Source organism: Haliotis asinina, chromosome 11, assembly GCF_037392515.1.
Source record: "Haliotis asinina isolate JCU_RB_2024 chromosome 11, JCU_Hal_asi_v2, whole genome shotgun sequence".
Lineage (NCBI taxonomy): Eukaryota > Metazoa > Mollusca > Gastropoda > Lepetellida > Haliotidae > Haliotis > Haliotis asinina.
Window position 1 is genome coordinate 58,003,961 of NC_090290.1, and position 23,906 is coordinate 58,027,866.

Genomic DNA, 23,906 nt, shown 5'->3' on the forward strand with positions numbered 1-23,906 from the left:
TAACTTCTTAGATTTATATTTGATGGGTGTTTGTCACAATTGTTATGATGGAAACTTGTCCCTATTTGTTATGTTATTTATACTATACTAGGTATTGTATAAAGAGTATTGTATATTGTATATATAATCCGGGCAGTCGCAGTTGTCAAGTTGCCTGACGCATTACACATATGTATAAACCGTGTCAGTTTGTATAAACTGCACGTGTCATGGAAGAATAACACATACCGTTTTGCACAAGCATATATATTCTATCTGTGATAATAAATCGTTTTAAACTTGCTTTTTTGACGGATTGTGTGTTTTCTTTGGTATATTTGCTCATTGAAGGCCGTGATAGATGTGGCATATTGAGCTCTCTGTAATCTGAGGAGGTTCGCCCAGAGAAGGCAATTCGCACAGCGGAGTTCGTCCGTTGAACCAGGGAGTTTATTTAGAGGTTGTAGAGTATCCCTGATTGACAAGCTGCATATCCTACTGCCATATTTTTCGGTGAATCGTGTGTGCGTGAGTGCGCGCATGCGAGTTAAAGTGTGTGTGATATCGTGATTTCAAGTGAACGGTAAACATCTGAGACCTTCATGGTTTCTGAATTTCATCACGAGATGAGATACGGGCCCTTGTGTGCACGCGGCACCTGTGTAATGTCACTGACCTTGACTTTACTCCGCATTCAGCAATATTCCATCGATACATGGTGGGAGACTCCAGGAGACTTCAGCCTCAAGTTTAAAGACTCGTGCCAACTGTCTTCTGACACCTGGCGTAATTTCCATAGACACACGTCATTTCAGAGTAGCATAAATATGGATCGTTGTCCATTTTGACAGGCAACCATGATATCATCTGTGCTCTGTGCACATAATTCCAGTTCAATTTTCGGACAACTGTTTAACTAAGGCTGCATAAAAAATTAAATGCTTCTCGGGAATGTTCTTTTTTCAAAAGTGACGAGGGCGGTAGGACTTTGTTTACAAGGCTTTTCGGAAGTTTTAGCATGTGTTAATGAGTTGTAGATTCAGTCACTCTCGTTCTTACAGACACTCATTCGTATAGTGGACAAATGGATAATCGGGACCTGGCCAAGTCAAAATTATTTTTTTCTAAATGACAATAAAAAATTGTTACGCGCACAAATAAGAGTGACGCACCGACGCACGAGAAACGTTTCACTTTTTTATTTAGCGTAATGACATTACATTTGTCGGCCTCTTGCCGCGTTATTGTTCCACAGTGCACAATCCCATAGCTAGGCTGCCATGTTTACAATCCCATAGCTAGGCTGCCATGTTCACAATCCCATAGCTAGGCTGCCATGTTCACAATCCCATAGCTAGGCCACCATGTTTACAATCCCATAGCTAGGCTGCCATGTTCACAATCCCATAGCTAGGCTGCCATGTTCACAATCCCATAGCTAGGCTGCCATGTTCACAATCCCATAGCTAGGCTGCCATGTTCACAATCCCATAGCTAGGCCGCCATGTTCACAATCCCATAGCTAGGCCACCATGTTTACAATCCCATAGCTAGGCTGCCATGTTTACAATCCCATAGCTAGGCTGCCATGTTTACAATCCCATAGCTAGGCTGCCATGTTTACAATCCCATAGCTAGGCTGCCATGTTCACAATCCCATAGCTAGGCTGCCATGTTCACAATCCCATAGCTAGGCCGCCATGTTCACAATCCCATAGCTAGGCCACCATGTTCACAATCCCATAGCTAGGCTGCCATGTTTACAATCCCATAGCTAGGCTGCCATGTTTACAATCCCATAGCTAGGCTGCCATGTTTACAATCCCATAGCTAGGCTGCCATGTTTACAATCCCATAGCTAGGCTGCCATGTTTACAATCCCATAGCTAGGCTGCCATGTTTACAATCCCATAGCTAGGCTGCCATGTTCACAATCCCATAGCTAGGCTGCCATGTTTACAATCCCATAGCTAGGCTGCCATGTTTACAATCCCATAGCTAGGCCACCATGTTCACAATCCCATAGCTAGGCTGCCATGTTTACAATCCCATAGCTAGGCTGCCATGTTTACAATCCCATAGCTAGGCCGCCATGTTTACAATCCCATAGCTAGGCCGCCATGTTTACAATCCCATAGCTAGGCCACCATGTTCACAATCCCATAGCTAGGCTGCCATGTTTACAATCCCATAGCTAGGCCGCCATGTTTACAATCCCATAGCTAGGCCACCATGTTCACAATCCCATAGCTAGGCTGCCATGTTTACAATCCCATAGCTAGGCTGCCATGTTTACAATCCCATAGCTAGGCCGCCATGTTTACAATCCCATAGCTAGGCCGCCATGTTTACAATTCCATAGCTAGGCCACCATGTTTACAATTCCATAGCTAGGCCACCATGTTTACAATCCCATAGCTAGGCCGCCATGTTTACAATCCCATAACTAGGCCACCATGTTCACAATCCCATAGCTAGGCCGCCATGTTTACAATCCCATAGCTAGGCCGTCATGTTTACAATCCCATAGCTAGGCCGTCATGTTTACAATCCCATAGCTAGGCTGCCATGTTTACAATCCCATAGCTAGGCTGTCATGTTTACAATCCCATAGCTAGGCCGCCATGTTTACAATCCCATAGCTAGGCCACCATGTTTACAATCCCATAGCTAGGCCACCATGTTTACAATCCCATAGCTAGGCCACCATGTTTACAATCCCATAGCTAGGCTGCCATGTTTACAATCCCATAGCTAGGCTGCCATGTTTACAATCCCATAGCTAGGCTGCCATGTTCACAATCCCATAGCTAGGCTGCCATGTTTACAATCCCATAGCTAGGCTGCCATGTTTACAATCCCATAGCTAGGCTGCCATGTTTACAATCCCATAGCTAGGCTGCCATGTTCACAATCCCATAGCTAGGCTGCCATGTTCACAATCCCATAGCTAGGCTGCCATGTTCACAATCCCATAGCTAGACTGCCATGTTTACAATCCCATAGCTAGGCCACCATGTTCACAATCCCATAACTAGGCCACCATGTTCACAATCCCATGGCTAGGCCGCCATGTTCACAATCCCATAGCTAGGCTGCCATGTTTACAATCCCATGGCTAGGCCGCCATGTTTACAATCCCATGGCTAGGCCGCCATGTTCACAATCCCATAGCTAGGCTGCCATGTTTACAATCCCATAGCTAGGCTGCCATGTTTACAATCCCATAGCTAGGCCACCATGTTCACAATCCCATAACTAGGCCGCCATGTTCACAATCCCATGGCTAGGCCACCATGTTCACAATCCCATGGCTAGGCCGCCATGTTCACAATCCCATGGCTAGGCCGCCGTGTTCACAATCCCATATATATAGTTAGGCAGCCCTGTTTACAATCCCAGTCCGCCATGTTAAAAGAGTTCGCGGCACTGTACATATATGTTGATTAAATGGTTGTCATTTGATAAATATGCAACAGAATATTAAACAGAAATTGTTACTAAGGTAAGATGATTCCTCACAAATGTGTAAACTTTGAATTGCGAAATTTAGATTCGTGAACACTTTTTATCCGGCAATGAATTAACATGCAAGTTTATGGAAATTACGTCAACTGTCTGAATATTACTGGTCCTAGATTTTCGAAGCTCTCTTAGCGCTAATTAAGGTAGTCGTAAGTTTATGTTAATGTATGGCACTTACGACAATCTTAGGGCCAAGAGAGCTTCGAAATTCTAGGCCCTGGTACAGGTATGTAACTCCTCTCACACCTGTGTCAACTGAGCCAAACACATGGAATTTGAGTCAAATAAGCGGGTTTATTGTTGCGGCGCAAAACAACATGTCCTTGCAGCAACGCACAGAACAAGTTACATGTCTTAATTAGACACAAGCTCTCAACACCGAAAAGGTCATGAATAGCGAACCACAGTTTGATACTGGCACAAATAGATTCCGAGTACAGAGGCTCATATTCAGTAATGCCGTTCAACTTATAAGGTATACTTTTAAAATCATTGAGCTCGCATTGCCCCTTTTATTACTCGTCTGTTTATATTGTGATCAAATGATCAAAGAAAGAATCTCGTAGTTGTCTCCCTTTCATAATGGCACGCGCTGTATTTGTTGTGATGTTGCCATGCTGTGGATCACGACTCGGGTCAGTGAAGAGGGATCTCTCTATGGAAGGTCGCTCGCGGGTTGGTAGCACACCTGATGCTTATATTAACCCTCTGTATGTTACTTGACATGACAGCAAATGTGATTGATGATCCAGTTACGTACCGCCACAGACCTACTGATGCGGTGATATGTCTCTAACCCTGCTGATCAAACACTGATCTTTGCGTGGACCAAATATATTATCACACGGCAAGAGGTGTGATACTGGACACAGTACACTGGTTGCCCGGCACGGCATCAAGGACGTCAATCACTGGTACGTTTTTCTTGTTGACTTGAAACTTATCTGTTGACAGGTATGGCGATCTTATATTTAGTTATTTGAAACCTTACCTGTCAATATGCAAATTTAGGCTTAAAAACTGCATATGCTATAAACAGTGTTATCTATTTATAAAGCCGTATGCTAATAATATTTGCACTTGTTGCTGAGAAAACATGCCACTGACTTTTTAAATGGGTATCAAATTGTCTATAATGTCTGTAAATGAACGTGTTGCTGAGAAAAAGGCCTTTAAGTTGCCGTTCTATGGAACAGTTAACAAAGAGCATGTGTAAGAGTTCTGTACTGTCATATAAAGGAACATTACTTTTGAAGTGAATTGTCTTCCATATGTTTAATCTTATTGATGTAACAATTAACTTTTTACATCAGAGTGTATTTATTTCAGTTATTGCAATGGAGACACTTTTTTTATTTTGGTTTTGTGTGTGTGTGTGACAAGTTTGACTTCGACTGACATTGGTGTTGGTGCTCTTTTATCCCCTTCGCATGTAATGCAGGGGATATAGTGGACGCCACGTCTGTCCCTCCATCCGTCCGTCCGTCTGTAATCAATTGTTTCCGGCGCATAACTCAGAAACTGTTCAATATATTTAGACCAAACTTGACAGATATAATGATCTCATCCTATAGTTTTGCCTTTTGCTATTTACAGAGTTTTGGCATTTTTATTTTTTTTCCATGGAACATTTTGGTGTTAGTCTAATGGTGGGGTGGGCTTCGTTTCCGGAGCACAACTCAAAAACCGTTCAATATTTTTCTGCAAAACTTGGTAGATATATCAAGAAGAACCTGAAGTGGTACCTTTTGGTATTTACAGGTTTTTGTGATTTATTATTTTCACGGTTTCCATGGAAACATTTTGGACATAGTCTGAAAAGTGGGAGGTGTGTTTTGTTTCTGGAGCACATCTCAAAAACTTTGTAATATCTGTCAGCAAAAATGTTTTGGACTTAGTTTCAAAATGGAGGGAAGGGCTTTGTTTCTGGAGCAGAACTCAAAATCCATTCTTTATTTTTCTGCAAAACTTAACAGATATACCAATCAGAAGCTACAATGGTGCCTTTTGCTAGTTACAGTTTTTATGATTTTTTAGTTTCTTGGTTTCCATGGAAATGTTTCGGACTGAGTCTCACAATGGAGGTATGGATTTCGTTTCCGGAGCACAACTCAAAAACCATTCAATATCTTTCTACAAAACTTGGCAGATATATAGGGGAGACCCTGAGGTGGTGCCTTTTGCTATTAACAGATTTTTGTGATTTATCATTTTACCAGTTTCCATGGAAATGATTCTGACTTTGTCTCAAAATGGAGGAATAGGCTTCGTTTCCGGAGCACAACTAGAAAACTATTCAATATCTTACAGCAAAACTTGGCAGATATTTGAGGCAGACCATAAAGTGGTGCCTTTTTCTGTTTACAATGTTTCGGCATGTTTATTTTTCCCGGTTTCCATTGAAACAATTCTGACTCAGTCTCAAAATGGAGGGATAGGCTTCATTTCCAGGGCACAGCTCGAAAACCATTTCATATCTTTTGACAGATGTTGGCAGATACATGAGACAGATCTTGAAGTGGTGCCTTTTGCTGTTTACAGATATATGGCATTTATATTTTTTTTGACTTCCATGGAAACTATTCAAACTTAATCTAAGAAAACATCAAGTAACTGTCAGATGATTTATCCTTTCAAATATGTGGGGGCCGGGGGGATATTTCATCTTCTGATGACTCTTGTTTCTGGAGTAGAACTTTCAAACCGTTCATCAACAACTCTTTGCCAAACTTGTCACATAGATTGGTGTAACTTGGCACAGAAATAGATCTTATGGTGAACTGGTATGTGTTTTGGTAGTTTTGTAGTTCTTAATAATTTTCCTTTGCATTTCAGTGGCAAACTGACATTGAATGAATTAGGTGGTAACGCTCTATTCTGATGCAGAATTTTAAGACCATTCAGTATTTCTTTACCAAATTTGGTACATAGATAACTCTGGCATTGAACTCTTTTCTGATAGTTTCTGAAATTAAAGAATGTTTGCATTGCCATGGAAACAGATTTTCCTGAAATTAGTAAAAGTGATGCTTTCCACAGCCGAACATTAAAATCATTCATTGCTCTCTTTCTACTTTGTGAGTGTCCGAGAACCTAAAGACTTAAATCAACAGTACCACTCTATTTCTAGTATCAGTACTACTGAGGTTCATCAAACTGTACATGTGACATAGTCATAACTAGTTAACATATTCATGAAGAGTATTTTACCGTCGTAGGGGATATTGATGACTTTGTCTTCTTCTTGTAACTGTGGATCAGGATGAAAATACAGCCTGTAATGTATTACTGACATAAACTCTTATATCTGAAAAATATGTAATTTTGATTATAGATCTTTTTAGTCTTAGATAAACTCTTTGTATCTGAAAATATGTAATTTTGATAAGTCTTTTTAAATTGAAGATGATACCCAGAGAGATGGGGATTTTGTTTGAACATTCTTGTTACAGATTGTGTGGAAGGAATATGATCTGGTTCAGGTACTGGGAGGCAGATTACATATTCCGTCCTCAAGTTTGCCTTTAATAAACAGAATTCATAGCTGTTATTGATCATGACTCCATGTTGACAGAATTAAATTAACATTACTATGGAGCTAACTTTAATTGGTGTTCATTCTAAATAAACATCTGATGAGTTCAAATAGGCGTGCATAATCATATGACCAGGTATAAAAGATTTGTGATTATTAGAGAAAGGGTTTTGAAATGATAAAAATAGACTGCTACTAGAGTAAACAGTTTGGCAATTATCTCAATATTGAAGTGAAATAGGTGTCATTGCATGAAAGGGTGTGAATCTGTTGAACTGAAGTAGACAACACAGGGACAGAAGAATATCGGCGAGGATCGATATTGGCAATGCAATGTGCTTGTATCATTGTGTGGTTGAAGCCATTAAGAACAGGATCTATGACGAAATGGTGTCATCTACAGACTGAGCCAATATGAAAACATCTTTCACAGCTTAGTGAAATCACTTATGAATTATATCGAGGTTCATTGAGGACATTTTGTGTTTTTGTCACACTTAAATGAATTCTCCTTGTGCCGTGCTTGACTGAGCATCTGGACATTTAGTTTGTGTGCTGAGAACCAGCTGAGTTAAATATTGGTTTCTACTGACTTTGAATGTGTTTATATTTTTGTGTGTGAGGAGAAACCCAGTGGTTTCTGGTGTAGTTTAGAAGACTTCACATGGATTAGTGTAAGGACCATTCATTATTTATGGGTAGGGAAGCATGTACAATGTGAACGACCCCTTCCCCCCACCCCTCTCTTACACAGACACAAACACAGACACAGATGCAAACACAAACACAGACACAGATGCAAACACAGACACAATCACAGGCACAGACAGACACAGGCACAGACACAGACATATGCAGATGCAAAGACAAACACAGATGCAAACAGACTCAATCACAGGTACAGACACAGAAACAGTCACAGACACACACAGACACAGACACAGTGCATTTAGGGTCTCACAGTATATGATCTGTTTATCTGGAGTCAGTCACAAGGGTGAAAACAGTGTACTTTGTGACAAAACTCACAAGAAATTGTGAAATCAAGCAACAGATTCAGACAATAGTTACACTAGGTTTTGTGTCATTAGGGAAAGTCCAGTTTGTTTACACAAATTGATCAAACAGTTTTGACAATCACCAGCACCTTTGTTTATTGGTAACCATGTCAAATAATATTATAACAAGCGAAACACTGATCATCCATGTAGAACAAATGTCCAGTACATTGTTGTTGCTTGTGTTCACGCAGTTTCTGGTAGATGCTCATCACCGGGTGACATTCTCTACAGCTTTGTATCAACATGGGTTGTGGCTCATCTTCGTCAACATCACCTGAATACCCAAATGATGATTATCACGATTACAACGGGTGGCATCACCATGACGACAGATGGGATCACCATGACAACAGACAGGATCACCGTGACATAAATCCACCAAACACAGAAGACAATGAAACTGTTGACCCAGAACCGGAACCAAACCCAGAACCGGAACCAAACCCAGAACCAGATAAAGAACCAGATCCGGAACCAGATGTTGATCACGATCGTCGCCATAGTGATGTCATAGACAATGATGGTTCTGGGCTCAAGTATACAACCATAGATTGCCGCACATCTAAAAGTCCGAGCTATCACAACAGTGAACCGAGTGTTTACAACGGTGAAAGGTGGACAGATGAAGAGTTCCCTCTCCATGTTGCTATACAGGAACACAGACAGAAAAGGCTGGACTGGAAACGGGCATCTGTGAGTTGTCAGCCTGATTTGTTTACTGTGACAGATCTGTAATTTGCTTTGGGCAACCAGGGAACCTAATGGGGGAAACCAGAAATGGGCTATATGTAACAGTTTTAACTTTGTGTATTGCATGATAAGGTTTGTATTCCTTGGCTGTTAGTTCCACAGTTAAAATGAGTGACCACTGGGTGTGTAGGGGTGGTTGGGTTGATGGGCGAGTGAGACAGTGGGTTTGAGAGGCAAGGGGTTTGTGAGACACTGGGCTGTGAGACGTGTGTGTGTAGGTGAGACAGTGGGTTTGTGAGATAATGGGTTGTGAGATGGCCGATGGGGGGTTGTGATACAAGGGGTTGTGAGACGGGTTGTGAGACAGGAGGGTTGTGAGCGTGGCTTGGACCTGCTGGGTGCTTTGCTTTGTGGGAGTGTGAGTGCATTATGAAGGAAGTGAGTGAGTGAGTGAGTGAAAGAGTGAGATCATACTCTCTGGGAACAAAACACATCAGATGTTGAACATACTTGTTACTGAATATGTGTGATGTAACTCACTCCAAAACATAAGCTGAGGGTTGTTTGTACTTTCAGGAGCTTGCTGACAACCCTGTCTTGTTCACGGAAGGAACAACAAGATTTGATATAGGTCAAGGGTCAGCGGGCACATGTTGGTTCCTGTCTATGGTGGCCAACCTGTCTGAACATCCACAACTGCTGAGAAAGGTATTAATTAAATGATAAAATTTTTTTGTGTGAAATTGAAGAAAGGTTTTTTGAGATGTTTGTTTTCAAACCAACAACCCTTGCAAGAGCTGTGCATGAGATTACACAACATGTGATGAAACCAAAACCTGCTAAACACAAGAGTTGAGCTATCTTTGAATTACATAAAATATGTTTGGGACCATTCATAATTTATGGCTAGTGTGTTCGTGTGTTAGTGTGTTAGTGTTAGTGTGTGTTAGTGTTAGTGTGTGTGTGCGTGTGGTGTGTGTGTGTGCGTGCGTGTGCGTGCCTGCATACATGTGCAGTGATGACTTTTCGGGAGAAGTATGTAGAATGTGAATGAAGAAATAATTTGAAGAAAATGATCCCCTGTTTTTTCTCTTCCTCATAATTTACAGAAGTTGACCTCCATAAAATTTCCCTTTAATACGTGACCTGTCATGGCTGTAGGTTGTTCAAGAAGGGGACTACTCACACCAGAGAGGGGTGTTTCACTGTCGCTTCTGGAAGTTTGGTGTATGGGAAGACGTGTACATTGATGATCACCTCCCTGTCGTCTATGGCACGCAGATCTGGGGAGCCAGATCATCGAGTGATGACAATGAGATGTGGGTCTCGCTGCTGGAGAAAAGCTTTGCCAAGTGAGTCCAGTCTGTAAAGCTGCTATACAAATTAAATATATACTTATTGGAATGCAAAACCAGTACAGAGGTCAGAAGATTGGTGGTTTTGTTCCAGGCTTCACTAAGCGAGGGGCATGAAAATATAGTACTTGTTTTTTCCAGCACTGTTGCTCAGCATTAAGGGGCTAGACCAATTTTGTCCAGATTTTCAATTTATCTGAACTGACAAACTAGTGACTACATTTTTCCTGATTTCCTGATGTGAGCAATGCTGCACAGCCATTGCTTACCAAACCAGCGTTTCAGTTGGAACTAGACAACACACTGCACCTATGTGCTCATTCAGGATTTCTGTACTTATAATTAGCTTATGCTATCTTCCTGTATTAATTTTTGTGCCTAAGTTACAGTGTTCAAAATTATTGTGATTGACAATTTTGTCCTGATTAGATTACATGGGTCATACAATGCTGTGTATGGTGGACAGTCCAGTGATGCCTACTTGGCACTAACCGGAGGAATATCAGAAAGACTGGACTTCGAGGATGACACTATTGATCCTGATAGCCTGTTCCGTCGAGTCAGGAACTCTCTCTATACAGGAGCATTTGTCACATGTACCGTGCCGGTGAGATGTCCGACTGTTATACTAACAAACTAACCTCCAAATAATATGCATCTTTGTATAATATAGTATGTCTATAATTACTCATATCTTACTTTTTTGTAATATACTTAAAATTTGTTGGTCATTGATGCTTTAACAAGTTTCCGTATCAACCCTCCCAGGAGGTTGACAACTGGATTACCTGCTGCCATGGTAACCACCAAACTCTCCACCGAGAAGCTGCATTGTTAACAATTGTTAACACACCATAATATGACGCATGCAGTGTCCAGTGTTTGAAAAACATTTGATAAGCTGTATTTTAGTTCGCTATATAGACATTTATTCACCGACTGTCACTGCTGTATTTAAACTATTACTTTACACATTCAATAGTTTCCACACTCAACTCAAACATAATTAACCATTTTTATAGTTTTAAGGTTGTCAGAATATGTTTCACTGATTTTGAAAATCCAGTTGAGAGGTAGATACCATTTTGTTTACATGTCATATAGTCAGTAGCAATCTTCAAAATAAAATCAAATGATATATTTTTAACTTACCTTACCATAGGTCTTATGTATATAACATCAAGCTTCGCTAAACGAGATAAAACAGTTGTTGATTCGCTATTCCCATGAATGGCTACCTCATGTATCTACGAATGTATAGGCATGGAGGTGACGTGATATCCATACCCGCGCAAGCCCGGGCCATCCAAAATACACTTTTACTTTTGTGAGTTAAAGTTAGTCACTTTTTCAAAGGTAGGTATGGTTCTTATTCCCTATTTTCAAGTGTAAAGATAAAGTTTCTTCACTTACCTGGCTACCTTGTGTTCTTTTGATGTGGGTGGTCCCCATGTCGTTCTTTCTTGATTATACAGGTATTTGGGAAGTTTGCTAGTCTCTTGGCCTTCTTCTCATGGGTATTCCATATTTCAGGCATGTTTTCTTCAGTATGGCTAGTATATTTTGTTGTTTTTTGGCACGTGTCACTCGCAGTGTGGTGGCAGCCATCTTTGTCTCGCTCAGCTGTTTTGCATAATGGGGCGTGCCTATTGTACGTGCAGTTGTGTGTTTTTGCTACACTTTTGTGTAGGGTTTTTTTGTTAACATAATTTCTAAAATTGTGTGTTTTCCCCTTTTTTGCATGTTACAGTGTTTGTGCATGACTCGCTAGTTTTGCACCATTTGTAAAGTCCTGAAATCGGCCAAGGACCCGCACCTCTGGTGTCCCGATTGTGCGTAGCTGGATTGCACCTTGGATCATTGTTGTCTTCTCTGGGCGCCGTTGTCTACCACCGAGTTCAAGACTTTCTTGGCTGTTAAGAGGAAATGCTCCATGCAGCGTCGGTACAAAATGTCTTCTCCAGCTTCATCTTTGGGATCACGGTCCTTGTTGATGGATACTCCAGACCAATGCCCTCCTTCTGTGCAGTTGCTCTCCTAATCCCACAATTAAGGCTCCTAAATCAAGGAAGGCAGACTACAAAGTGCACAGCCTAGATTTTGCCCGATACTGGTGCTTTGCTGGATGATTCCTTGACACGCTTATCGGGTTCACCTTAGTCATTCTATCGGGTGCAAGATTTCAAGTTGGTGGCTATTGATACGGAGCTAAAGCAGATGTTAAAACCTATATCAGTCCTTGCTTCAGGCACGTTATCGGCGGCGTGGGATTTAACAGAAGACAGTGCTTCGAGGACTGAACATTTTTCTGCACTCTTTCAGAGGCAGGGGAAAATGCTTCATGATTTACTTGCTCATTTACATGCAGTGTTGGCTATGACTTTGACTTTGCTTCGTTCTGGCTTCTTAGAGCCATGTTCCTGGCAGGAAGAATTTAAATGCCAACTACTACAAGCTCCATTTGCATCCAGATTCCTGTTTGACGACAAAATCCTGGACCTGTAAAGGCAGCACACAGAGCTCACCAATACTGAAGTGTCTCTCTACACATTTGATGTCTAGGGGTCCGCCTTTCATAGGAAGCCACTGTCTAGAGGTAGGGGCAAACCCTGTTATGTCCCGAGAAGAGAGGCTATTCAGACTTCCTATGCCAGAGGCCGTGCATGAGGAAGAAGTGATGCTGATGGTCAGAGGAGACAGCAGGAGACCCTCCTGTGACATCCGGTAGAGGAAGGGGCAAGCGCCCTTACTCTGGCCACTGAAGTTTTGGACTCCTATGGCTGGGACCTCCTGCCCCCAGTTGTGCCAGTTCGTCCTACACCTGTAGACGGGAGACTGGGGGTCATCTGGCCCAATTGGGAAATCCTGGAAGACCCCTTTGTTACCAACATCCTGAGGACCGGATACAAGCTGCATCCGGATACACTGTGTCCCCTTCGCTGACGTCTACGCCCCAGTCAAGCATGTATTCTCATGTACAACATGCTCTGTTAGTAGAAGACATTCAATTACTGTTAACCAAACAGGCAATAGAGACAGTGCGAGATCCCCATCAGTCCTCGGGGTTTTACTCACCCATTTTTCTAGTATCCAAGAAAGACTCAGACAAGATGCGCATGATCCACAACATGGCAGCATTAAACAGACTTTATCTTCTGGAACTGCCTCATTTCCGAATGATATCACTGGAACAGGTCCGGGCCAAACTAGTACCAGGAGCGTGGCTAGCCAGTCTGGACCCCCGGGATGCTTACCTTCATGTGCCAATTTTCCATCGGCACAGGAAGTTCCTGAGATTTGTGTTCGGTGTTCCTCATTACCAATGGAGGGTCCTCCCATTTGGAATTTCCATGGCCCCATGGCTTTTTACTCGGATTACGTCCCTGATTTCCCTGTTTCTACATATGAAGGGTATAGATTTCGACCCCTACATAGACGATTCCCTCCTGAACAACCTCAACCATCAGTTGCTATGCAGACAACTGGACTTAGCTGTTCGTCTTCTACAGCAAAAGGGGTGGTTGATCAATGTTGAGAAGTCACATCTGGTACCATCACAGGTGTGATGTTTACAGGGGGATTTTTTCTGACACACTCCAATCTCGTCAGAATCCCTCAAGGTCAGTGGTCGAAGATTCTCAAGTTTGCAAGTTGAGGCCTTGCTCATCCCTTGACCCTTCGGGAGTGGCAGTCCCTGCTAGGTCTTCTCACTTCAGCCCAAGACTTACTACGCAGGGTACGTTTGATGCTCTGGCAGGTGCAATGGCTTCTACTGCCTCACATTCAAGTGGACAACTTGCAGGTCAGAATCCTTCTGCCTCTGCATCTCCATCCTTATCTCCACTGGTGGACGGTTGAGTCGAATGTTTGTGTAGGAGTCTCTTTGAGTGACTGTCCGCATGACCATGAGTTATTCGTCAATGCATCTCTTCAAGGCTGGGGTGCCCATCTCAGTGGTCAGACCACCTCAGGGCTGTGGTCAGGCATCGAACGAGACTGGCATATAAACAACCTAGAATTCCATGCAGTGATTCTAGCGGTTGAACATTAGACTTCCCTTCTGAGGAATTCCACACTGTTGATTTCATCCGACAGTTCCATGGTGGTATGGATGATTCTCAATCATCTCCCTCACCCTTCAGCTTATAATCTACATGAGATTAGAGTGTTAGCTTCCACCATGGCTTTACACAGGAATTGTACTGTCCCCGCAATAATGGAAAGCGGCTTTTGGAAGTCGACCACAGTCTTTGCCAGTCATTACCTGAGGGATTTGGCTGTAGAAGATGTGGAGGGTCTGCAGTCCTTTGGTCCGTTGGTCGTTGCCCAGCAACTTACTCGGCCAGCCACCCATTAGGTAATTATTGCTTCCTAGTGTTGGTCTTGTGGATAACTTTCACCTCTGAGGTGTCTTCATTGTCCTTGGGGTTCCTTGAGTTACTTGCTGTCTCATATTTCAGGATGATCCTGAGACTGCTTGTAACTTATTATGGATCAGCATGTGGACGAAGTTTTCTGGGGATGGTCCTTTTTTGGAGCCCGACACCACCATCCATCTGTCAAATCCATATGCATAAGACCTTTGGTAAGGTAAGTTAAAATTATTTTTATTTTTATATATTTTATATATTTTAGATATTTAGATACTTACCTTACCAGAGGGCAGTAACTCCCTCCCAAAGCTGGATGCTCCTTCCCACTCTGGGCTCCTAGGACCAAGTTTTCAGTAAAAGTGAATTTTGGATGGCCCACGCTTGCGCGGGTATGGAGATCAAGTCTCTTCCATGCCTATGCAGTGCTACAAAGATGCGTACATCAGACTGTATTACCTGAGGGAGAAGCATACAAGTTATGACATAATGTCCTCCATATAGACATGTATCATATCATATATCATATAAATGCATAGTAACTTGGTCTTAAAGGAATTATGAAGTTAGAATGTTTAGATGAAGCCTTGAGTTTACTTTGCTGAAAGCAGTGGGTGAACATACCCAATAACTTGATGAGTTTGTGATGGAAGAACACCAACTGGTCTAAACATTAACTCATTAAGCCCGAGAGCCACTTCACTGCTCAACACCTGGAGCCCCATGCTGATTGCCAGGCTGGCTGTGGCGAGGCTAATTAGGGCTATTCACGCCTGATATCCCTGACAGGTTTCGGAGATTACAGGAAACTGTCTCATCAAACGAGCAAGTCCTGATTGTTTAATTGCGTTGTAAAGGTATATGTTGAAAGGAAGCAGGAGTGATAACATGTCATATATGTAACGTTTTATGTAATTTTATTGCACTTTCTCTTGTAGACTTTTGGTGGCGTGTGCATGTGTGTTTTCTTAACACATGTTTGTATTCTTTGTATGTAAGACATACTTAAACAAATTGTCCCTCTCATATCATTGTGTGAGGTTAAATTGTTCAAAACATCTATGTCAATGGCAGTAAAGAAGAATTTACGTACATGCCTAATAATCTTCTATGAAAGAAGCGTTTTCGCTGATATGTTGCTAGTGTATACTGAATATTGTAAGGTAAGTACTAAGAAGCTAGTGTGTGACGTACATGGAACAGATTCACAGTTTGTCACTTTGGTTCATCTAGATTTAACGCAGAAAATATACGTTATCACATGAACATACGTGTATACATATTGTATAATGCTATTCCTTGCACATACATAAGACAAAGGGTCATGTGATGGGCATCATCAGAGTTCCCGAATAGGACGTTTTGTATCTCAACTGTTCAATATACTCCCTGATTTGTTATCTATGACCAATCGTATCATGAGATACCTGTCACATAGGAAATGACAGGTGATGGGGTGTGGGCTAAATTTCTGAAGAGCACATTCGGTCACTAGACAGCTTGGATACAGATTGACTATTGGTTAGATTGTTGACCAACTGATATGCTAGATTTCGACTTTATCAACTGTAGCTATCATGAAAATGTTTGTATATTATGAACATACATAATCGTAAGGATGCCTGAAATGTACATGTAGGACTAACAAGCACTTTGACGAGTTTATTTTTCTTTGAAGCGCTCAAAGCGCTACAATCCGATTATTTTTACTCCGTATAACCCAAACCAACCATTGAGTAGAGATAGTATTTATTTGCATATACATTTTGCGCACACTACTTGTACATAAAAAATAATGGCTTGCTGAACATTTCAATATAATCTGCACATTGTTACGAATAAATATCCTAATTCATGTACTTGAAGTATAGAATTAAAAAAAGTTACACGATACTGATTTATTGTGATGTATACACTTGTAGTTGAATCTCCCCAAATATTTATGAAGGTGGGCATGCTTATATTTGTTTTGAAAGCAAACGAGGTTCAGAAGATTGACTATGGGCATGACTCCACAAAACAGGTTGTCCAGTGATGTAACAGCACATTAGTTTGTTTTACACTTGTCACGGGACAAAACTTTACCTGGACATGCATTTGGCCAGAGGCTGTTATTTTGAGGTTGAAAGAGGTGTTCATATATCTCATTTAGTGTTGTCTGATTGAATGATTAAACGCATCAATTTCGTAACTGATATATTATCCTCCTTTTATTGACGATGGATCTGATACAAGTGATCATTACACTGGGTAAGATAATTACAGAGATCAAATACAAATGTTTCTTACACAATGCTTATGTAAATTGCATTGAAAAATCACGTTTCAAATCAGCATGAAACAGCTTGAACAAAATGCCCCAGTTACCTTTGTATGGTTTATGTGTACTATATATGTATATTATGAGTAGATGCAAGAGTTATCACTTCATATTCGTTTATGTATTATTGTCAACTTTAAAAATCAATAGTCGCAAATGAGTTTTGTAACTTGGTTTATTTCAACTATCTACATGAACATGGGTGTAATACAGTATTGCCATTTATGTCTACGATTCATTATATGAACTATTAAAACGAATGAATGAATGATTTAATTTAGAAGAAGGTTTTGTAACCTTGTCACCGTTAATTCAATCAATGTGCAAACATAGTATCTTAGTATTCACTCCCAATGACGAGTAACAAACACTTACCTCCTGTAACAACATCTCATGTGTTCATTTGCCTGTATAAGCCCCCGACATTGCAAGCAATTGTTATCAAAACACATTAATAGTTCTTCTGATTAACACAGAAAGTAACCTTTTCGTAAGAAAAGCTATTCTTTGATCAATACTGCTGAAGTGATTGAAATAATAGGTACAGTACGAATTTAAAATGTAAAACGCATATACGAGTTTCTCGCTGAATGAAAGGTGCTTTTTATTACCCCCAATATGTGGCTCTCACTGAATAAGAGGTGCTTTTTATTACCCCCAATACGCGGCTCTCGCTGTGAGAAGCTCATTAATTTGCTGCACATACGCGGCTCTCGGCCTTAATGAGTTAAATTAGGTTTTTATGTATCCAGGGAGATAGAATAATTCAAAACAGAAAATATGACATAATCACACTTGTCAAATTTGGACAAAATACATTTTTTTTGAAAAAACGAACATGGTAGGTTTGACTTATATTATATGTTTTAGTTATAACAGATATAATAATTCAAATGTTATTATCCCCCTGGCATGTAATACTAAAGGATGTAGTCATCCGTCTGTGTCCGTAAGTCCATTTTGTTTTCGGAGCAAAACTCAAAAACCATTAAATATCTTTCAACCAAACTTGATGCATATATCAAACAAAGTGGTGCCTTTTGGAGTTTACTGATTTTTGTCATTTTTGTTTTGGTCAATATATCAAACATGAAGTGGTGCCTTTTGCTATTTGCAGATTTTTGTCATTTTTATTTTCTTCGTTTCCATGGACTCTCAAAAAGAGGCCATGGGTTTCATTTCCGGAGTATAACAAAAAACATTCAATATCTTTCAACCAAAATTGGTACTGGTATATATGTCAAACAGGACCTAAAGTGGTACCTTTTGCTGTTTATTGATTTTGTCATTTCTATTTTCTTGGTTTCCATTGAAACAATTGAACTTAGTTTCAAAGGCAGGCATGACCTTTGTCTCCGAAGCGCAACTCGAAAACTGTTCAATATCTTTCAACGAAACCTGGTTGATATATGAAACAGAACCCAAAGTGGTGCCCTTTGCTATTTACAGATATTTGTCATTTTTATTTTTCTCTGTTTCCATGGAAATGATTTGGACTTAGTCTCTAAAGGGAAAGGTGGGTTTCATTTCCAGACCAAAACTTGAAAACTTGTTAATATGTTTATGCAAAACTTGGCAGAAATATACGGCAGATCCCAAAATGGTTATTTGCAGATTTTTGTCATTATTGTTTTTCCCAGTTTCTATGGAAAAGATTTGGACTTAGTCTCAAATGGGGAGGGGTGGGCTTCATTTCCTGAGCACAGCTTGAAAACCATTCATTATCTTTCAACAGAACTTGGTAGATTTATCAGGCAGATCTTCAAGTGGTGCCTTTTACAGCTTTTTGGTGTTTATATTTTTCATGATTTCCTTGGAAATGATTTGGAATTTGTCTAAAAAAAAAAGCATCAACCTAAACTTTAAATAACTCAGAAGATTTGTTCTTTCAAATATGTGGGGGCCTTGGGAATATGCCATCTTCTGACAACTCTTGTTATCCTTGGAAATGTTTAATTGATAATTCTAAATTTTCAGGAAAAGCATGATGGAGTTTACGGACTAGTTGGAGCACATGCTTATTCCTTGACAGGAGCACAACAGGTAATGACACAGTGATACTTGGACAGTAGGACTTAAATAGTACATAATGACAACAGTGATACTAGGACGGTAGGACAATAATACATAATCAGAACAGTGATACTAGGACAGTAGGAAAATAGTACGTAATGACAACAGTGATACTAGGACAGCAGGAAAATAGTACATTATGACAACAGTAATACTAGGACAGTAGGAAAATAGTACATAATGACAACAGTGATACTAGGACAGTAGGAAAATAGTACATAATGACAACAGTGATACTAGGACGGTAGGAAAATAGTACATAATGACAACAGTGATACTAGGACACTCACTGTAGGAAAACAGTACATGACAACAGTGATACTAGGACAGTAGGACAATAGTACATAATGACAACAGCAATATTAGCACAGTAGGAAAATAGTACATAATGACAACAGTGATACTAGGACAGTAGGAAAATAGTACATAATGACAACAGTGATACTAGGACAGTAGGAAAGTAGTCCATAATGACAACAGTAATATTAGCACAGTAGGAAAATAGTACATAATAACAACAGTGATACTAGGACAGTAGGAAAATAGTCCATAATGACAACAGTTTTATTAGCACAGTAGGAAAATAGTACATAATGACAACAGTAATATTAGCACAGTAGGAAAATAGTACATAATGACAACAGTGATACTAGGACGGTAGGACAATAGTACGTAATGACAACAGTGATACTAGGACAGTAGGAAAATAGTACATAATGACAACAGTGATACTAGGACAGTAGGAAAATAGTCCATAATGACAACAGTAATATTAGCACAGTAGGAAAATAGTACATAATAACAACAGTGATACTAGGACAGTAGGAAAATAGTACATAATGACAACAGCAATATTAGGACAGTAGGAAAATAGTCCATAATGACAACAGTAATATTAGCACAGTAGGAAAATAGTACATAATGACAACAGTGATACTAGGACAGTAGGAAAATAGTATGTAATGACAACAGTGATACTAGGACAGTAGGAAGGTAGTACATAATGACAACAGTGATACTAGGACAGTAGGAAGACAGTACGTAATAACAACAGTGATTCTAGGACAGTAGGAAAATAGTACATAATGACAACAGTGATACTAGGACAGTAGGAAAATAGTACATAATGACAACAGTGATACTAGGACAGTAGGAAAATAGTACATAATGACAACAGTGATACTAGGACAGTAGGAAAATAGTATGTAATGACAACAGTGATACTAGGACAGTAGGAAGGTAGTACATAATGACAACAGTGATACTAGGACAGTAGGAAGACAGTACGTAATAACAACAGTGATTCTAGGACAGTAGGAAAATAGTACATAATGACAACAGTGATACTAGGACAGTAGGAAAACAGTACATAATGACAACAGTGATACTAGGACAGTAGGAAAATAGTACATAATGACAACAGTGATACTAGGACAGTAGGAAAATAGTACATAATGACAACAGTGATACTAGGACAGTAGGAAAATAGTACATAATGACAACAGTGATACTAGGACGGTAGGAAAATAGTACATAATGACAACAGTGATACTAGGACGGTAGGAAAATAGTAAATAATGACAACAGTGATACTAGGACGGTAGGACAACAGTACATAATGACAACAGTGATACTAGGACGGTAGGACAATAGTACATAATGACAACAGTGATACTAGGACGGTAGGACAACAGTACATAATGACAACAGTGATACTAGGACGGTAGGACAACAGTACATAATGACAACAGTGATACTAGGATGGTAGGACAATAGTACATAATGACAACAGTGATGCTAGGACGGTAGGACAACAGTACATAATGACAACAGTGATACTAGGACGGTAGGACAATAGTACATAATGACAACAGTGATACTAGGACAGTAGGAAAATAGTACATAATGACAACAGTGATACTAGGACGGTAGGACAACAGTACATAATGACAACAGTGATACTAGGACGGTAGGAAGACAGTACATGACAACAGTGATACTAGGATGGTAGGACAATAGTACATAATGACAACAGTGATACTAGGACAGTAGGACAACAGTACATAATGACGACAGTGATACTAGGACAGTAGGAAAACAGTACATAATGACGACAGTGATACTAGGACAGTAGGAAAACAGTACATAATGACGACAGTGATACTAGGACAGTAGGAAAACAGTACATAATGACGACAGTGAGTGAGAATAACTAATGGTAATAACAAATAACATAATGACGACAGTGAGTGAGAATAACTAATGGTAATGACAAATAACATAATGACGACAGTGAGAATAACTAATGGTAATGACAAATAACATAATGACGACAGTGAGTGAGAATAACTAATGGTAATGACAAATAACATAATGACGACAGTGAGTGAGAATAACTAATGGTAATGACAAATAACATAATGACGACAGTGAGTGAGAATAACTAATGGTAATGACAAATAACATAATGACGACAGTGAGTGAGAATAACTAATGGTAATGACAAATAACATAATGACGACAGTGACAAATAACATAAAGACGACAGTGAGTGAGAATAACTAATGGTAATGACAAATAACATAATGACGACAGTGAGTGAGAATAACTAATGGTAATGACAAATAACATAATGACGACAGTGAGTGAGAATAACTAATGGTAATGACAAATAACATAATGACGACAGTGAGTGAGAATAACAAATGGTAATGACAAATAACATAATGACGACAGTGAGTGAGAATAACTAATGGTAATGACAAATAACATAATGACGACAGTGAGTGAGAATAACTAATGGTAATGACAAATAACATAATGACGACAGTGAGTGAGAATAACTAATGGTAATGACAAATAACATAATGACGACAGTGAGTGAGAATAACTAATGGTAATGACAAATAACATAATGACGACAGTGAGTGAGAATAACTAATGGTAATGACAAATAACATAATGACGACAGTGAGTGAGAATAACTAATGGTAATGACAAATAACATAAAGACGACAGTGAGTGAGAATAACTAATGGTAATGACAAATAACATAATGCTATCTTCTAGGTGCACCTCAACAGTGGTGAGAACCTCTGCCTGCTTCGTGTACGCAACCCATGGGGCAACACTGAGTGGAAGGGGCCATGGTCGGATGAGTAAGGAACTACTTTTGTTGCATCTGTTCATATCAGCCATGATGTTGTCAAAATGATGATAAAGGCAAAAATCATGTATGGGATGACGACGATGATGATGACGATGATTATTATGATTGTTATGATAGTAAAGATAGTTAAGTTGTGATGGCTGTGTAGGAGCGACGAGTGGCGTACCATCCCTGCCGGTGCTGTGGAGCGAGTTAATATAGATGATGGAGAGTTCTGGATATCTCTGTCTGACTTCCTCACATACTTCTCCCAGACTACAATCTGCTCTCTTACACCAGACTTTGACAGTGATGGCTGCTCGGATTCACTCAGTGAGTACACATGCATTCTTGAAGGTTCAGAAGAAATGAATTCCTAGAAAAAATTTGTTCTTACAGGATTTAATATTATGATTTTAATTATTGCTTCAGATTGCTTTGTGATTGACACACCCTGATTGTCTTTGTAGATCATGTCCTGAGGATATATGGTCAGTGGCTAGGTGATACGGCAGCTGGTTACTCTGACAGGCTGCAGAATCCACGTTTTGTCTTCACTGTCCCTGATGAAGGTCTGTAGCACTATGGATAATCAGTCTCACAGTCCCTGAACCACATCATTTCCCCTACCACCCAACCCTCCCTGCAAAGTAGTGTGTCTCACAGTCCCTGAACCACATCATTTCCACTACCGCCCAGCCCTCCCTGCAATGTAGTCTGTCTCACAGTCCCTGAACCACATCATTTCCCCTACCACCCAACCCTCCCTGCAATGTAGTCTGTCTCACAGTCCCTGAACCACATCATTTCCCCTACCTCCCAACCCTCCCTGCAATGTAGTCTGTCTCACAGTCCCTGAACCACATAATTTCCCCTACCACCCAGCCCTCCCTGCAATGTAGTCTGTCTCACAGTCCCTGAACCACATCATTTCCCCTACCACCCAGCCCTCCCTGCAATGTATTGTGTCTCACAGTCCCTGAACCACATCATTTCCCCTACCACCCAGCCCTCCCTGCAATGTAGTCTGTCTCACAGTCCCTGAACCACATTATTTCCCCTACCACCCAGCCCTCCCTTCAATGTAGTGTGTCTCACAGTCCCTGAACCACATCATTTCCCCTACCGCCCAACCCTCCCTGCAATGTAGTCTGTCTCACAGTCCCTGAACCACATCATTTCCCCTACCACCCAACCCTCCCTGCAATGTAGTCTGTCTCACAGTCCCTGAACCACATCATTTCCCCTACCTCCCAACCCTCCCTGCAATGTAGTCTGTCTCACAGTCCCTGAACCACATCATTTCCCCTACCACCCAGCCCTCCCTGCAATGTAGTCTGTCTCACAGTCCCTGAACCACATTATTTCCCCTACCACCCAGCCCTCCCTTCAATGTAGTGTGTCTCACAGTCCCTGAACCACATCATTTCCCCTACCGCCCAACCCTCCCTGCAATGTAGTCTGTCTCACAGTCCCTGAACCACATAATTTCCCCTACCACCCAACCCTCCCTGCAATGTAGTCTGTCTCACAGTCCCTGAACCACATCATTTCCCCTACCTCCCAACCCTCCCTGCAATGTAGTCTGTCTCACAGTCCCTGAACCACATCATTTCCCCTACCTCCCAACCCTCCCTGCAATGTAGTCTGTCTCACAGTCCCTGAACCACATCATTTCCCCTACCTCCCAACCCTCCCTGCAATGTAGTCTGTCTCACAGTCCCTGAACCACATCATTTCCCCTACCTCCCAACCCTCCCTGCAATGTAGTCTGTCTCACAGTCCCTGAACCAACCCTCCCTGCAATGTAGTCTGTCTCACAGTCCCTGAACCACATCATTTCTCCCTGC

The 23,906-nt window shown here is 40.7% G+C and overlaps 1 protein-coding gene across 1 annotated transcript in view; it reads left to right on the forward strand.

Moving 5' to 3' along the window:
- Positions 1 to 4,112: 4,112 nt before the first annotated feature.
- LOC137256162 (calpain-9-like) overlaps positions 4,113 to 23,906 on the forward strand; it is a 44,132-nt gene continuing 24,338 nt past the window's right edge. Inside the window, exons 1-9 of the mRNA XM_067793866.1 lie at positions 4,113 to 4,418; positions 8,292 to 8,793; positions 9,367 to 9,498; positions 9,952 to 10,142; positions 10,575 to 10,752; positions 18,813 to 18,878; positions 21,978 to 22,066; positions 22,226 to 22,389; positions 22,527 to 22,628. Coding sequence (XP_067649967.1) covers positions 8,344 to 8,793; positions 9,367 to 9,498; positions 9,952 to 10,142; positions 10,575 to 10,752; positions 18,813 to 18,878; positions 21,978 to 22,066; positions 22,226 to 22,389; positions 22,527 to 22,628 — 1,372 coding nt within the window. The 5' untranslated portion in view covers positions 4,113 to 4,418; positions 8,292 to 8,343. The remainder of the gene's footprint in view (positions 4,419 to 8,291; positions 8,794 to 9,366; positions 9,499 to 9,951; positions 10,143 to 10,574; positions 10,753 to 18,812; positions 18,879 to 21,977; positions 22,067 to 22,225; positions 22,390 to 22,526; positions 22,629 to 23,906) is intronic.